The 14,097-nt window shown below is 34.0% G+C and overlaps 1 protein-coding gene across 3 annotated transcripts in view; it reads left to right on the plus strand.

Annotated features, from left to right (window-relative positions):
* LOC114335594 (serine protease inhibitor 88Ea) overlaps positions 1–14,097 on the plus strand; it is a 164,680-nt gene that overhangs the window by 95,728 nt on the left and 54,855 nt on the right. For all 3 annotated transcript variants that reach the window (XM_028285846.2, XM_028285844.2, XM_050644098.1), the window contains exon 4: positions 3,603–3,838. In XM_028285846.2, the coding sequence (XP_028141647.1) occupies positions 3,603–3,838 (236 nt within the window). The remainder of the gene's footprint in view (positions 1–3,602; positions 3,839–14,097) is intronic.

Genomic DNA, 14,097 nt, shown 5'->3' on the forward strand with positions numbered 1-14,097 from the left:
GCTCAAAATTTTCAAGGCTCAAAAAATTTAAAGAATTAAATCCTAGTGAGCAAGTCAGTCCAACCAGCACAAGCATCTGCCCGATTACTGAAATGATCATCACGAAACCGTCACCGAAAGATCACAATCACAATTCTTGTTGGAACAGTGGGAAGGACGATCCGATGATGATCATATTTTTGTTGGAACGGATTTTGTTTACTGCGCAGGAGCATTACCGTTTAGTGACGGTTCTCGGTCGTGTTGGAACAAACCTTATATATAGTCTACTTCTGATACCGTAAAACGGGGTGAATAGCTACGATTTTCAACTTTGAAGCTGTATCTTTTTTTTATAGAGTAATAGAAAGTACTTCGTGGGTTTCAAATTATGATCTTCCTTCGGTTATTGTATTTTGGTAAAAAAGTTTTCGAATAAAAACTTTGGTGTATCTATTCACCTATGATAGGTAGTGAAAAGAAACATGCTGATTATTTCACTGCAAAAACGATAGACCTCCTTTAAGAGGTCGATAAATACACCAAAAAAAATTTTTATCGGGTATATATAGAAACTCTTTTTTTTGAGAAAATGTATTTAACATGAACAATAAATCATTCTGCAAACATAAGAAATAAAATCAGAAAACTTAAGAAATAAAATTCTTCATTCCTTTATTTATTTGAAATTTTAGAAGACCACGTCCATATGATATTGGTTCTTCCAACTTTTCGATGACTTCCTCGTAAGTGAATGTATTATGTCTGGAACATCAAGATAGCCATACATAAATCCTCTATCAGATCTCGTTAACCTTGAACGCAGAAAAGAACCTTCAAATTCTTTTTCATTGGTTTTGGTTACTATTTTACAAATGCAATCTCGTGTTTAAACTGTTTTAGATTAACTAACTTTACTGTTTAAGCAGATGAAACCCACGAGAACCCAATTACCTATTTGAAGGTCGTGAATGTTAGTTTCCACCATTTCGACATGACCGATTTTTACCTTTAAGGTCGACAATGGAATATTTACAGTAGACGAACTATCATCATCTGTTGACTCCACGGTTAGTGGTACATCTCACAAATCTAGTGGTACATCCGGTACATTTAATTCATCTTCACTAGATGGTGAGAACGTGAAAGTGACACATTTTCCCGGTGCGACTTGAATTTTCTTTTTTCTTTGTTGGGATTTTTTACCATTTGTATCACCATAGCGCAGAGTAAACCATTCGCTTGATGTGATTAGTCCACCTGGTTTAAGGTCTCCCTCTACTTCTGTTAGGTACTTACTCTTGGCTGCCATTCAAGAATTCGCTTGGTCCAACGGTTGTCTTTCATTCTTATATGTATCCTGCGCAGTTCCATTTTAGCATGGCAATATTCTGTTAATAATTCGATATCGTCATATTATAGTAGTACTAACGTTACGCTTACACGGGCAATTTTTTGAGCAATAACTGCTCGACAACACGGATGGATCAATCTGGAGTAATTAGTGGAGCGATATGAAGCAACTTAAAAAAATTAGACAATTGTTTCGGCGAAATTGCTTCTAATTGTTCGATATATTCCATATTGCTCAATGTCGCTGAGACGAGTTGCAAAATATCCAGTGGGTACAGAAATTCCAGACAATTTGTTTCTATCTTGTATAGGGGACGAGAGGAAGTACCGCGGCGCTAACGTGGTGAGGAGTGTGTCACCTGCCTTTATTTGTTACAAATTTTGGCTGTACCTGATTTATTTAAACTACATGTGAATATATTCTTGTTTAAATATTGACTATGAGCACGTATGCTTGGTTGTATAGTAATTTACAGCCACTGACAGTCGGTGAAAATTGAACCAACCAATATTAGCAAAAAGTAATTGCTAAAGTTAAGTAGTAGACCGTTGGAACTGAGATCAGCGAACCGAGTATATATCGCCAATAAATTTTTGCTTTTTGTACTTCTCCTTTCATTTTACTTTCCATTTTTGCATTCCGTTTTTGTTTTCTTGTGTTAAATCTGTTCTAGTTTTTGTAAGACTCTCTTTATCTTGGGCTATCAATATTGCGTTGACCTGCCTAACAGAATTTTTTGACTTCGTTGTTACCCATTCCCTATCCTTTTTTTCTCTACGCTTTTCATTATTTCATTCATGATTAAATTAAAGAGCATAGGGCCTAGGATAGTCGAAGCCCACGACAATATAAGGACAGCATTCGTCTCTCTGCGGTGCCATAACTTTTTTTCGCTGGAAATTGGATATAAATCGGTTGAATTACGTGGACGTTAATTTGATCGAATTTCACTTTTACCAACGGAATATCATCATCATACATTTGAGCTCGTTGGAAATGAGGCCATATAATTTCTTCGATGCAATGGTACTAATCCTTTTGAAACGTCGGCGTCGACATTTGACCGAAACATGACTTTGCCACCTACGAAAATCGTCAACTCTTTTGGAAGACCACCTGTTTTATTTATATCTGATGGGATGATGCTTTCCAAGGCAATCTTGTCGATATTTCTCGTTGAGTCTACAATCTGACCTTGGACTTTTATCAAAAACATTTCTGAGTTCTTTTTCTCATAAAATTGTAATACCAAATTATTGTTATGCACTTGTTGATTTATGGAATAGATTCGCAACGCTCGATCAACAGACATCAAAAGTAGTCGGAATCTGCAAAAAATTTGAAACTTTATTGTTTATTTATGAAGGATAACGTAAACAATTAACATAATAAAAAGTGAAATTATGTATAGTTGATATAATTAGCTACAATCTGTAAAAGTTCCAAGTTTCTACATTGTAAAAAACAAGAGAATTTAAGAATTTTCTATTAAAATCATGTTTTTTTATTTAAAAAATTAATAAACATCAAGAAAAAATTTTTATTGACTTTTCGTATATTGTTCCGGCAAATGCATATATCTGCAAATGTTCATTCATTTGCATTAAAGAGACGGCAGTCAAATTAACGTCTAAAGATTTAACCCAAACGATTGAACTAAAGAAAAGCATTAAATAAAAAAGCCGCGACCATTTGTTTGCCAATGCTCGAGCTCGAACTCCTTTTATTGGCTTTGGCTCGTCTTGAAACACACATTCCGTTAAGTGATTTTCAGTTTCGGACTTATAGAATATATCCATGTTTCATCACCAGTTACAACATTCCATGTCATATTTTATTTGTTTCTGTTGAATCATTCGAGTATTGAACACTAGTCGGTACGAGCCTTTTTATGGACAGCAGTCAAGAAATTATGAGGACACCAAAACTTACACATCTTTCTCACTACCAAATGATCATATAAAATCAGTTGCATTTGATTCAAAGCTATTCTGAATTCTGAATGCTGTATTAATATCACGATAATCAACATGTCAATTTGCTTCACTCATGTCGCGCACAGAATCAGTATTTCCCAAAGAAACTGCTATGACCAGATGGTCTTCTTGGAGTAATAGTTGATACGTCTGGCGCTTTTTCACGAAAACCTAGATAAAGTCGATCGATACATTATTGTTTAGTTAGGTAGTCCAACTTTACATTCGTATAAAATCACTATACGATTTATAATAGTTTGTAATTATAATTAAAATGACAAAATTATTTTTAGACGTGTCTGAATCTTTGGGAGCCCACATTTTGGAAATGCCGTATAAGGGAGATAATATAAGTATGTACATTCTTCTCCCTCCATTTTCAAATACTGAAAACTCTATAGAAGCTACATTAAAGAAATTAACTTTGGCAAACTTTAAGAATATTGTCGAAAATGACAGTTTAGTGTCCAAAACTGTTCAACTCGCCTTTCCCAAATTCAGTTTAGAAACCACTTTGGAAATGACTCCGGTAAGTAGTGTGAATTAATAGTATATTTTAAGTTTACCTGGTTGTTGATTAAGCTGTAAGGTTATACATATAATATGTGTAAATTTATTAAAGAAGAAATGATTATTAAAGCCCTAAACTCTGCTAGGTTTTCTAATAAGTATGTGTTTTGAGTAAAATATGAAATCCTTTGTATGGTTCTAAATGGATTACTCTGTAGTTTTTTAGTTACTTAGAAAGTTACTTTATCCAATATATCGAAAAAACAATTGCAATATTTTTAAGAGTTGATAGAAAGAAACATTATAACTAGTTCATGTTGTGAGACCGTTCCCGAATGAAAACATTTCTGATTCGGTTTCTTTGCGCTATTCCTCTTCAAAATTGTCCCCTCTAAACTAATCGGAAGGGTGCCGGGCGAAATTTTTGGGCAGAAATTGTTTTCAACAATTTTTTTAAACAAATTCAAAATTTCACTTTTTTATTCTGGAAAATTTTTTTTTTTTGGTTTTTAGATCATTTTAAACAAAAAAAGTCATGTTAAGGGCACACAGTAGCGATCAACAGGTAGCAACAAACGCGCTCCAAGATTGCGAAAGTTCTGCGAACTTTCAAAAGTGAGGAAACAGTGCGTCGGTAATTCGACACTGACGCCGGAACACTGGCGCCGGAACGCCGTTCCGGCGCGTTCCGGCACCATGACACCACTGGATGTTATGTGATTGTTTTATTTTCTTTGGTACTTTGCTAATGTTAAAGAGGTTTAACAATTTAAAAATAGGTATCATCTATGTTTAATTATACTCCTTCAAGGAGTAAACACAATCGTAGGCTTGAAAGTGTGTCAGTGGAAACATTTTTTTTATGTCGGTCTCTGAGACCCGATGTTAGCTTTAGGTAATGTTCAGAAAACCTATGTTAGTTGCGGAAGGTTAAAGAATAAAACGGTGTATTTTCTTTGTTTCTAAGGATATCAGGGACAAAATATAAGACTATAATAAGATTTCGATGTATGCCCATATTTGTACCTTTTACTTCCTACAGGGTGGCTCAAACTTAACATAAGAAAAACATTTTTTTCTTTCCTTCCACCCGGTTTAAATTAAAAAAGTAAGTTTCAAAAAATAAGAGTAAACCTTTGTCCAACTGTGTAAACACCAAAGAATAATTTAAAATAATAAAAAAAATTAACAGAATCCGTTCATCCGGAATCCGTTAATCATAATTTTAGGTTGTTCTGAAGCTATTTTCTTGTGACATTTTTGTAATTAACTATCTTTAATGGGAATTAAGCCACAATTTTACTAAAAAAAGAATATATTAACCTTTCGACGTCCAAATCGGATGCCGTTGTCAAAATACCTATTTTCATTATCTGTTTTATTGTGAATATCTGGTCAATAGTAGAGCGGCCCGGTCTAAATCCGCATTGATAATCCCCAACGATTTCTTCTGTGTATGTTTTGGTTCTTTCTAGCAGGATGTTTGCAAGGACTTTCTAGGGTGGCATTTAATAACGTTATTCCCCGGCAGTTAATACATAAATTTTCCTTTCTTTTTTGTGGATTAGTTCAAAAACCCCTTCTTTCCATTCATCTGGCATTGTTTCTTCTCACTAAATGCATTTAGCTTATATAGATCTGTACAAGATTTTTCTCCGCATTTTAAGCACTCTGCATGTGTAACCATCGCTGTCTGGTGCCTTAATATTAAAGTTATTTCACTGCCTGGGTAATGACTTACCTGGCATACTTCTTCGTATGTCGGGTATTGGTCTTCTATTTTAGCTGTGTGCGCTTCTATGTTTGATGTATTTCTGCTAGATTTGTCATTTAACAAATGATAGAAGTATTACTTCCAAATTTATAGGATTTCCTTGTTATCACTAATAAGCTATCCACTGTCGATTTGAAGGGAGTTTCCTATTCTTGCTTAGTATCCGGCTTTGATCTCTGAAACTCCTAAAGCATTTTCGTACTGGGTTGTTCTTCCGATTTACTTCTATATATCTGATTATCTTATACCGATTTGGGCTTCGAAACGTTAATAAAATCATTTTTTTAGTAAAATTGTGGCTTATTTCCGATTAAAAATGGTTTATCATAATTTTAGGTAACGCATATCGGAACTATGTGTATTTTCCGGAGCAAAAAAAGTAATCTTTTAAATTTGTTTAAAAAGATTATTTAAACAATTTCTGCTCAAAAATTTCGCCCGGCAACCATCTGATTTGTTAAAAGGGGACATTTTTGAACAAGAATATGCAAAGAAATCTAATCAGAAAATTTTTCGTACGGAAGCGGCCTGACAATATGGACTAATCATCAAAATTCAAATATTTATACATAAACAATGAAAACAACATTGTTTCGCTTATGGATTGCAACCATGTGCTACAAATTGCACATAATGGTGGTTTCTAGTAAACAAATTAAGTATTGAATAATTTGTAAAGCAAACAGACCTTAAATAACACATTTGTATTCTTTTGGTGAAGAGTACGTGGTTTAAATTTTGGAGTTCAAATTATGCTGTGATTTTTTATTTGCATTTGGACTGCCTAGAATACATGATATTCAACTTAACTGTTTTGTTTTGTATGCAATATGGCGAGTAAAGTTTGTGATCAAATAATAATTTTGAAATTGTTAAATTAATGTTAAAAGCTTAGGTGTTTTAAATACTGAGCAGCGAGAATCCCAAAATCATACAATGAATACCGGCAAACTAGAAATGAAATGTTGGGTGAGCTAAGCAAAAAACCAATACTGATAATAGTCTAATCATTTGGTAGTTTTACCTGGAAATTATTCCGGGAGTTTTAAAAATTGGTAGTTTTATGGATTTCGATATGCTCTTTTCGAAACTTTGCTACCTCGTATCTCCGCCGCTGACGCCACCTTATTGAAAAAATGGCGCCTAATAAAAATTTTTTGGGAATATCTCCGACGTCTTTTACGAAAAAACATTTATGTACAAAACTAAACTAGAAAAATATTTCCTACTGTTTATATATTTATAATTTTTTTCATAAAATCAATCGTTTTTGGCTTACGAGCAAGGGCGGATCCAGGGAGGGGGCTATGGGGGCCATGGCCCCCTCCGAGAATTTAAAAAAATATAAATGTAAATATTTTCACTTCAAATTTTTTTAGTTTCAAACATATATATGTACAAAACAGTGGATAAGTACATATGTCTTCTGGATTAGAATTGAACAAAAGCGGTAACGGAAACTTCAAGAATGACATAGGATGTTTTGTAAATCAAAATGTTAGAACGACCTTGACAGCCATCAAAATCGTATTAATTTCCATCTTCTGTACACACAAAGAATAAAAAGAAATGTAGCGTTGCTTTTGTCACCAGCACTTGAAACAAAGGAGTTGGTTGGTACTTTCGCACATTCAAAAGGGATTGTTCTGCAAGTATTGCGTTTTATTTTTCTAATGAAAAATATGGTCACAATAAACGGATGACAGCCAAAGCCTTGTCACGAAACCTTTAACATCTTTCACCAAACTCACGGGCAAAGACGGAGAAATACAAACTCATGAAAAAACAACATATCACAAGAAGTGCGTTCAGGTTGGACGGTATTGTCTACAAAGTTGTCGCAACCCGCAAAAGTCAGTCATTAACCAGATAGACTCTCAGAAATCTAAACAGATACAAGAAAATAGAGAAAGACTACGACCAATAGTAGAGTCTATAGTATTCTTTGGGTCGACAAAATATTCCTCTAAGAGTGATCCTTCTGTATCTGGACTCTGGACGAAGATGCTGAACCTAGTAATGAGGGGAATTGTTAAGGTTTAAAGTAGTCGCATCAGCATATAAAACTCTTAAGCAACACCTATCCACAGCATTTTCCCGAGCGACATAAATTAGTAGCACCAGTAAAAATCAATTGATAACATGTTATGGTGAAGAAATAATTTAACAAATAATGAATCGGGTTCAAAGTGCAAATTATTACTCTGTCATATTTAAAGAAACGACCGACGTATTCCACGTGGAACAGCTTTCTTTAAATTTGAGATACATACACAATAACAACATTCGTGAAGACTTTGTAAAGTTGATCGACGCTTATGAGATCATAAAAATAATTAGTGAAAATCAATAAAGAGGGGAAGAACAAGGCCTGATAGGAGAAGCATTGGCAAAAATAAAAATTAAACTTGTTAAAAGAACTGCACTTGGATCCGAAGAAATGTGTAGGAATCGGTACTGACTTTAATAATACTTTAATAGCGATATATTTTGCAGGTCTTTATGGCACTCAAAAGTTTGTGAAAAGTGTCTTAAAACTCACCATTGTAACCCTAATTTTTAAAAATTACCCCCAGACCCCTCGGTACCCCTCCGCAAAAAAGTTCATGGCCCCTCCCGAAAATCGGTCCTGGATCCGCTCTTGCTTACGAGCGCCGCAAAGTAGGTACATTTCAATAGACATTTTGAAAAAAAATACTCATTTCCACACCAACGTTTTTTTATTGTGGTTTCCCCTGTATGCATAATCCACATATTACGCATTTATTTAGAAATTCTGCGCAATATCCTTCGCTTTGCTGTTCCTGATGGATCAGGTGTTACGACTTCGTCCTGAGCATCGATCGAGATATCGCAGACCGAAATTTCGTACGCATCATCTGCGATGTGACTATCAGACTCATCACACGCCTCTTCGTTTTCGATTTCATCGAAAGCTTTTTCAAAAATAGTTGCCGTTTTTTCCTCTTCATAATAATAATTATATGATGGAAATTGCGAATTATTACAAGTAACCCTAGAATTTGTGCATATAACGGAACATTTTCATCAAGCTTTTCTGCATCCACAGGCTTTCTGACATCCTTTTTACACTTACAACATCGTAACGGGAATTAGTCCCTTTTTATTTCTTTTACATTCCAATTGTTCTGCATTTTTTTCATTCTAGTACCACGGCTGAACCTGGTTCTAAATGAATGTTCTCGTGCTGCTGCTTCTGTTGGTGGTAGCGACGCATTGATCTGCAATGATCTGCAGCTGTTTTATCTACGATACTTTCCGTGAAATATATTTGTTGAGAAACTTTTCCTTTTTCTGGCTTGAGAAAGTACACGTTTGATTGCGTACATAGAGCTGTGAAAATAATCTGAAGATCTATATATTCACCGACCACTATTAAGGTATCGAATTCTGGTGAAACCATGGACCTATAAACACATCTGTGTTTATACTTCCATGGGTGAAACATTATTATTGCGCTAGGAATTGATGATTAGCCTATCTGCATCTTCCGTGACTTTTTGAGAACATGAAATTTTCGCCCTTCAAATTTTGTCTTTAACATCATAATGAGGCGGTTTTTGTTCACGTCATTCCCCAGAAATTGGGTAATTCCAACTTGTGACACAGTTGGAATCACTGTCTCGTCAAAAAGTATGTCTATTGAAGCAGCTATTCGTGATTGTCAGGATCGCTCCGCGTATTTGGTATTACGATTTGCTACATCTTCAGGATATCCGTCGAATACGATTACGGCATTGGATTTATATTTCGATCGAACGTACGTGGTGTAGTTACTGCAAATAAATGAAAATGGCTCACGGCGGTGATTCAGTGACCATATGACTCGGTGTAATAAGGCGGCAATAGTAGAATATTTTAGAAAAATTCTACGAAAAATATGTGGTGTAGATGACAAATACATACTTTGTCACGCTGGTATAAAATGCTTCTAAAAGGAGATATTCCCAAAAAACTGTTATTAGGCGCCATTTTGTCAATATGGCGGCGCGAGCGGCGGAGATACGAGGTAGCAAAGTTGAAATTCGAAAACAGTAGGTATACCAAAATCCATAAACTACCAATTTCCAAAACTCCCGGAAAACTTTCCAAGTAACCCCCTTTTTTGACCCAGTGACTGAACTATAAACCTTTTACAAAAGGATGGAAAACCTCGTGTATTGTCTACAGAAGTAGATAGGAGGTATATCAGGTCAAAAAGAAAAGACTTTAATGAACTAGATGACACGAATCAAATATCTGAGGAAAATATTAAGTAAAATAAATAAAAATAAAAAATAAAGAAAAAGACATTAAGCTAAATCAAACTCTATTAAATTGAACCCACTGGCATTGGAAGAGACTGAAATTAGAGTAAAGATTTGAACAACAGATGTACCCGTAAGCATAAACGAAAGATGGCAAGAATTAAAAAGCAAAATAAATAAAATAAAAAATGAAGTAATAGGAATGAAAAGAATGCAAGAAAAAATAAAACCTGGTGCGATTAAGACTTCGAAACAGAGAGAACACTAAAAACTCCGCCAGAATGACATGGATCAACAGCCCGTCAGGATAAAACAGGGAAGAATCAAATGGCAAGAAACAAACCAACGTAAAGAATGAAAAGAAGAAAAATGTCTGGTTACTTTTATATCTTTCTATATCTTCTATACCGTTTTAAATACGTATCTCTCTTTTGCTTCCATTGAAGGCGCATAACAATGTTAGATTCTTTCCCAATCTGTAGGTATATAGACAAATAGACATACCTAATCATAATTTTATCTGATTTGATCATTATTGATAGATCTTAATTTATTGGTAAGTAGAATATACAGTTTAAGATAAAAGAACGTTCAAAAATATTGCACAGCGCATAATGAATGCACAGCTTTTTACTACACTGTACATAATTGTTGCATTACTTTTAATACAAGAAGCTGTAAATTTCTGCTTCAAACTTAGTAAAATTAATATTGTTCTAAAACTATGTGTTTGTGGTATCTCACTTTGTAAACATATACAGGGTGATTGATTAGTGGGGTAAAGCTCAATAGATCCGCTATAGTAATAGATAGCAATAAAAGATAATAACAAAAATTGTAGACAACTTTGAGATTCATATTACAAAATTAGTTAGAATGTTACAGGGTGTTCGATAACCTAGATGCAGGCCAAACTTATGTTTTTTTAAATGGAACACCCTGTATTTTATTCTATATTCAAAATCTCCTTAACTGCTCCATCACAAAAATTTAAAGGTTTGTTATGTTATACAGGGTCTGTACAAAGTTATAACCAATTTTATATGAAAATTGTAACAAGTTCAAAATCCTGTATAAATAAAAATAAGCACAACAGAAATGGTTTATTGGTGCCATATTTTTTTATTGATTGTCAAAACATTTAAAAATGATTTATGCTGCTAATTTTTTTATATCAAATACAGGGTGAGTCAAAACGCAAGTACATCATTTTCTCAGTACTTTTAAATGGAACACCCTGTATTTTATGTCACTATTGAAAAGTACCATTACCGTACTTTAATTTTTATATAATATTCCCTATGTCTAAATTTATTAGTTTTCGAGATATTTTCATTTTTCAGAACTAATTATTAATTAAGTGTCTAAATTTTTCCAAATTTTGAGTAAGCCATGACTGAACCGTTTTTATGAAACGTAGCTTCATCTCCAAATAGTACATTATCCAAGAAATCTCTGTTGATTAATTTTATCTAAGGCCCATTCACAAAACATAATTCTGTTTTCAAAATCTTCCTGAATTAATTCTTGTGCATTTGAATGCGGTAAGGGTGCATTCTGTCAGTGGCGGCTCGTGGCCTTGGAGACAGGGTCGGTAAGGGTTTTTTGTCTCCTCATATAGGTATACCATCAATCTAAAAGGCTTAAATCATATATAGGAGATTTTGTGGTTTTTTGCTTTTTTTTTATTTGATGTACTTGACATTTTCTCTTGTTTCAATGTGTTTCGACAATACGTGTTGATTCTTTTGAGACAAGGTAAATCCCGTTTATTTGCGGCAGAAATTGGTGGTAATAAGAAAATTGATGAACAGTTTATTGTAATGAATTGCAGTACTTACTACATAGAATTATACATACATATTTTGTAACTTAGGTTATCTCACTTTCTGAAAATATTTGGATCGGCATAATTTTTAAGTACCTAACTTGTAATAATAAATATCTTGGAAATTCTTTGGCGAAGGTAACTTTTAAATTTTGAATCGTCAAAGAGGTCAAAAATTTGCAAATCTTCAAAATTCGAAAAACGAGTATCTATTTGCATATAATAGTAGGTATCCAACATTTCAAGATATACTTACTCGTTTTTCGAGATATGTATCATGTCGTTGTCTTTGTTGGGATGGTTCGGAAATATCAAGCGAATCCAAAACGTCACTGCGTTTATATTGGAAACTACTATCATTACGAAAATCTCTGAAATTTTGCACCAGCTTTTGTATTCTATTTTTGGAATAAATAATGTCAGTTGACTGATTTTGAACAACAAGGAATATCTTCGGCAAACTCTGTCTTAAAAATATTTAAAAGAATATTAAAAGAGTAATTATTATTTAATAAAGTTCTCAAACCGATTGCTTCACGGATCGAGGTATCGCCACTTTCAAAATCATCGCCTTCGATAATAAAATCAAGAACTTCCAAAAGCTGTTAACGAAAATCTGCTACAGATACTAAAACTACCAGAGATAATCTGCTTAGATAAAACTAACCGAGATTTAAAATTTCATCGCGTCTGACAAACTGTTCGCTTTTTTTTTCGAAACAAATTTGTTCTAAAGCAATAATCCGTTTAGGTGAGCTAAACTGGCAAGAAAAGACGATATTGTTTATTTTTTTACACGTATCATGTAAAACTAGATTCATTATATTATGCGCATAATAGTGAGTAAATAAAGCTTGTGATGCAATAGTTTTAACTTTTGTCTGGAGACCATTCAATTCACCTCTCATCACAGCAACGCCGTCATAAGATTGCCCCAGTTTGCCCTACCAATTTATTTTTGATATAAAAAAAATTGAATCTGTTCTTTAAAACACCAAGAATATATTCAACCTTATTGCTTTTACTCACATCTCTAAAAGCTAAAAACCTCTCATAAATATTACCACGTAACGCGTATCGAACAACAATAATTGATAATTATTGTGAATGACATGATAATCAGAAGTTTCATCTACTTCCAGTGAAAAGCAAATGGTTTTCTAAATCTCAGATTTAACAACGTTATTCAAAATGTAACTATTTGATTATATGTATTAGTTCATTCTGTATTACGAATACACTTCGAATCAGAAAGTAAATAGGTACATATTTCTAAAAGAGTTTTATTAATTCTCTATAATTAATTTGTTTTTTAACAAATGCTTTTATCCATCATGTCCACTAAATGATAATTCCTGACAACTTAAAAAAATTACAATATCAATTAAACGACGTAAAACGGCGTGATTATTTTTGACAATTTCTGCCGATGCATGCTTCCAAATGAAACACCAACCGGCAGACCGAAATATGCCGTACCTGCCGCTTAACCTGCCATGCCGTATCTGCTATTGCCCACGGAGAGAATGTAATGTTCGCTTGCTCATCGACTTGTTATTTCGTTGAGTTTTACCTGTAAATCGTCAAGCTACGGAGTTGGGGACGGCTAGCCGAAAAGTCAGATGAATGGTTCGGATCATTCATTTTTTGAGAAGTCTATTATGCGCAGGGATCACTTAACGCTCGGATTGATTAAATCCTTTTAAAAACCATGAATAAAATGTAGTCTGTATTATCTGATAGATTTTTTTTTATTTCACAGATACAAATATTAAAAAAATCTATATCTATAAATGTGTGGGTCGGCACTGCCGACCCTGACCGGCTGCCACTGCATTCTGTTTTTTGCACAGAGTAGTAAGTTTGTTCTTTTTCTTTGGAAATATTTCGAAAACTTGTATGTGGATCTTCAGTAACTGCCAGCAACAGATCTATTTCGTTTTCGTCTGTTACAGTACTTTTTATTCGTTCGTGTTTTTCATACCTAACTGAACCAGTGCGGTTAAACTGATTATTAATCTTTCTAAAATTGTTTTTGTAGGTTGTCGTCTCCCAGGGAACCGCTCATGATAAATTCTTACTGATAATAATACATTTTTATTGCACTCCCCAATATCCGGCCAGATTTAACATTTTCTCGACAGTAAAATTCTTCTTCTTCTTCTTAAGGTGCCTATCCGTTCCGGATGTTGGCGACCAGCATGGCTATCCTAACTTTGCTTGCTGCTATTCTGAATAGTCCGGTTGTCGATGTATTAAACCACTTTCTCAGGTTTTGAAGCCAAGATATTCTTCTTCTCCCTGGTCCTCTCTTTCCAAATACCTTGCCTTGAAGAATGAGTTGCAACAAGCCATATCTCTGTTCATTCCTCATAACATGGCCAAGATATTCTAGTTTGCGCTCTTTG

This window comes from Diabrotica virgifera, chromosome 2 (genome assembly GCF_917563875.1).
Source record: "Diabrotica virgifera virgifera chromosome 2, PGI_DIABVI_V3a".
NCBI classification, from domain to species: domain Eukaryota; kingdom Metazoa; phylum Arthropoda; class Insecta; order Coleoptera; family Chrysomelidae; genus Diabrotica; species Diabrotica virgifera.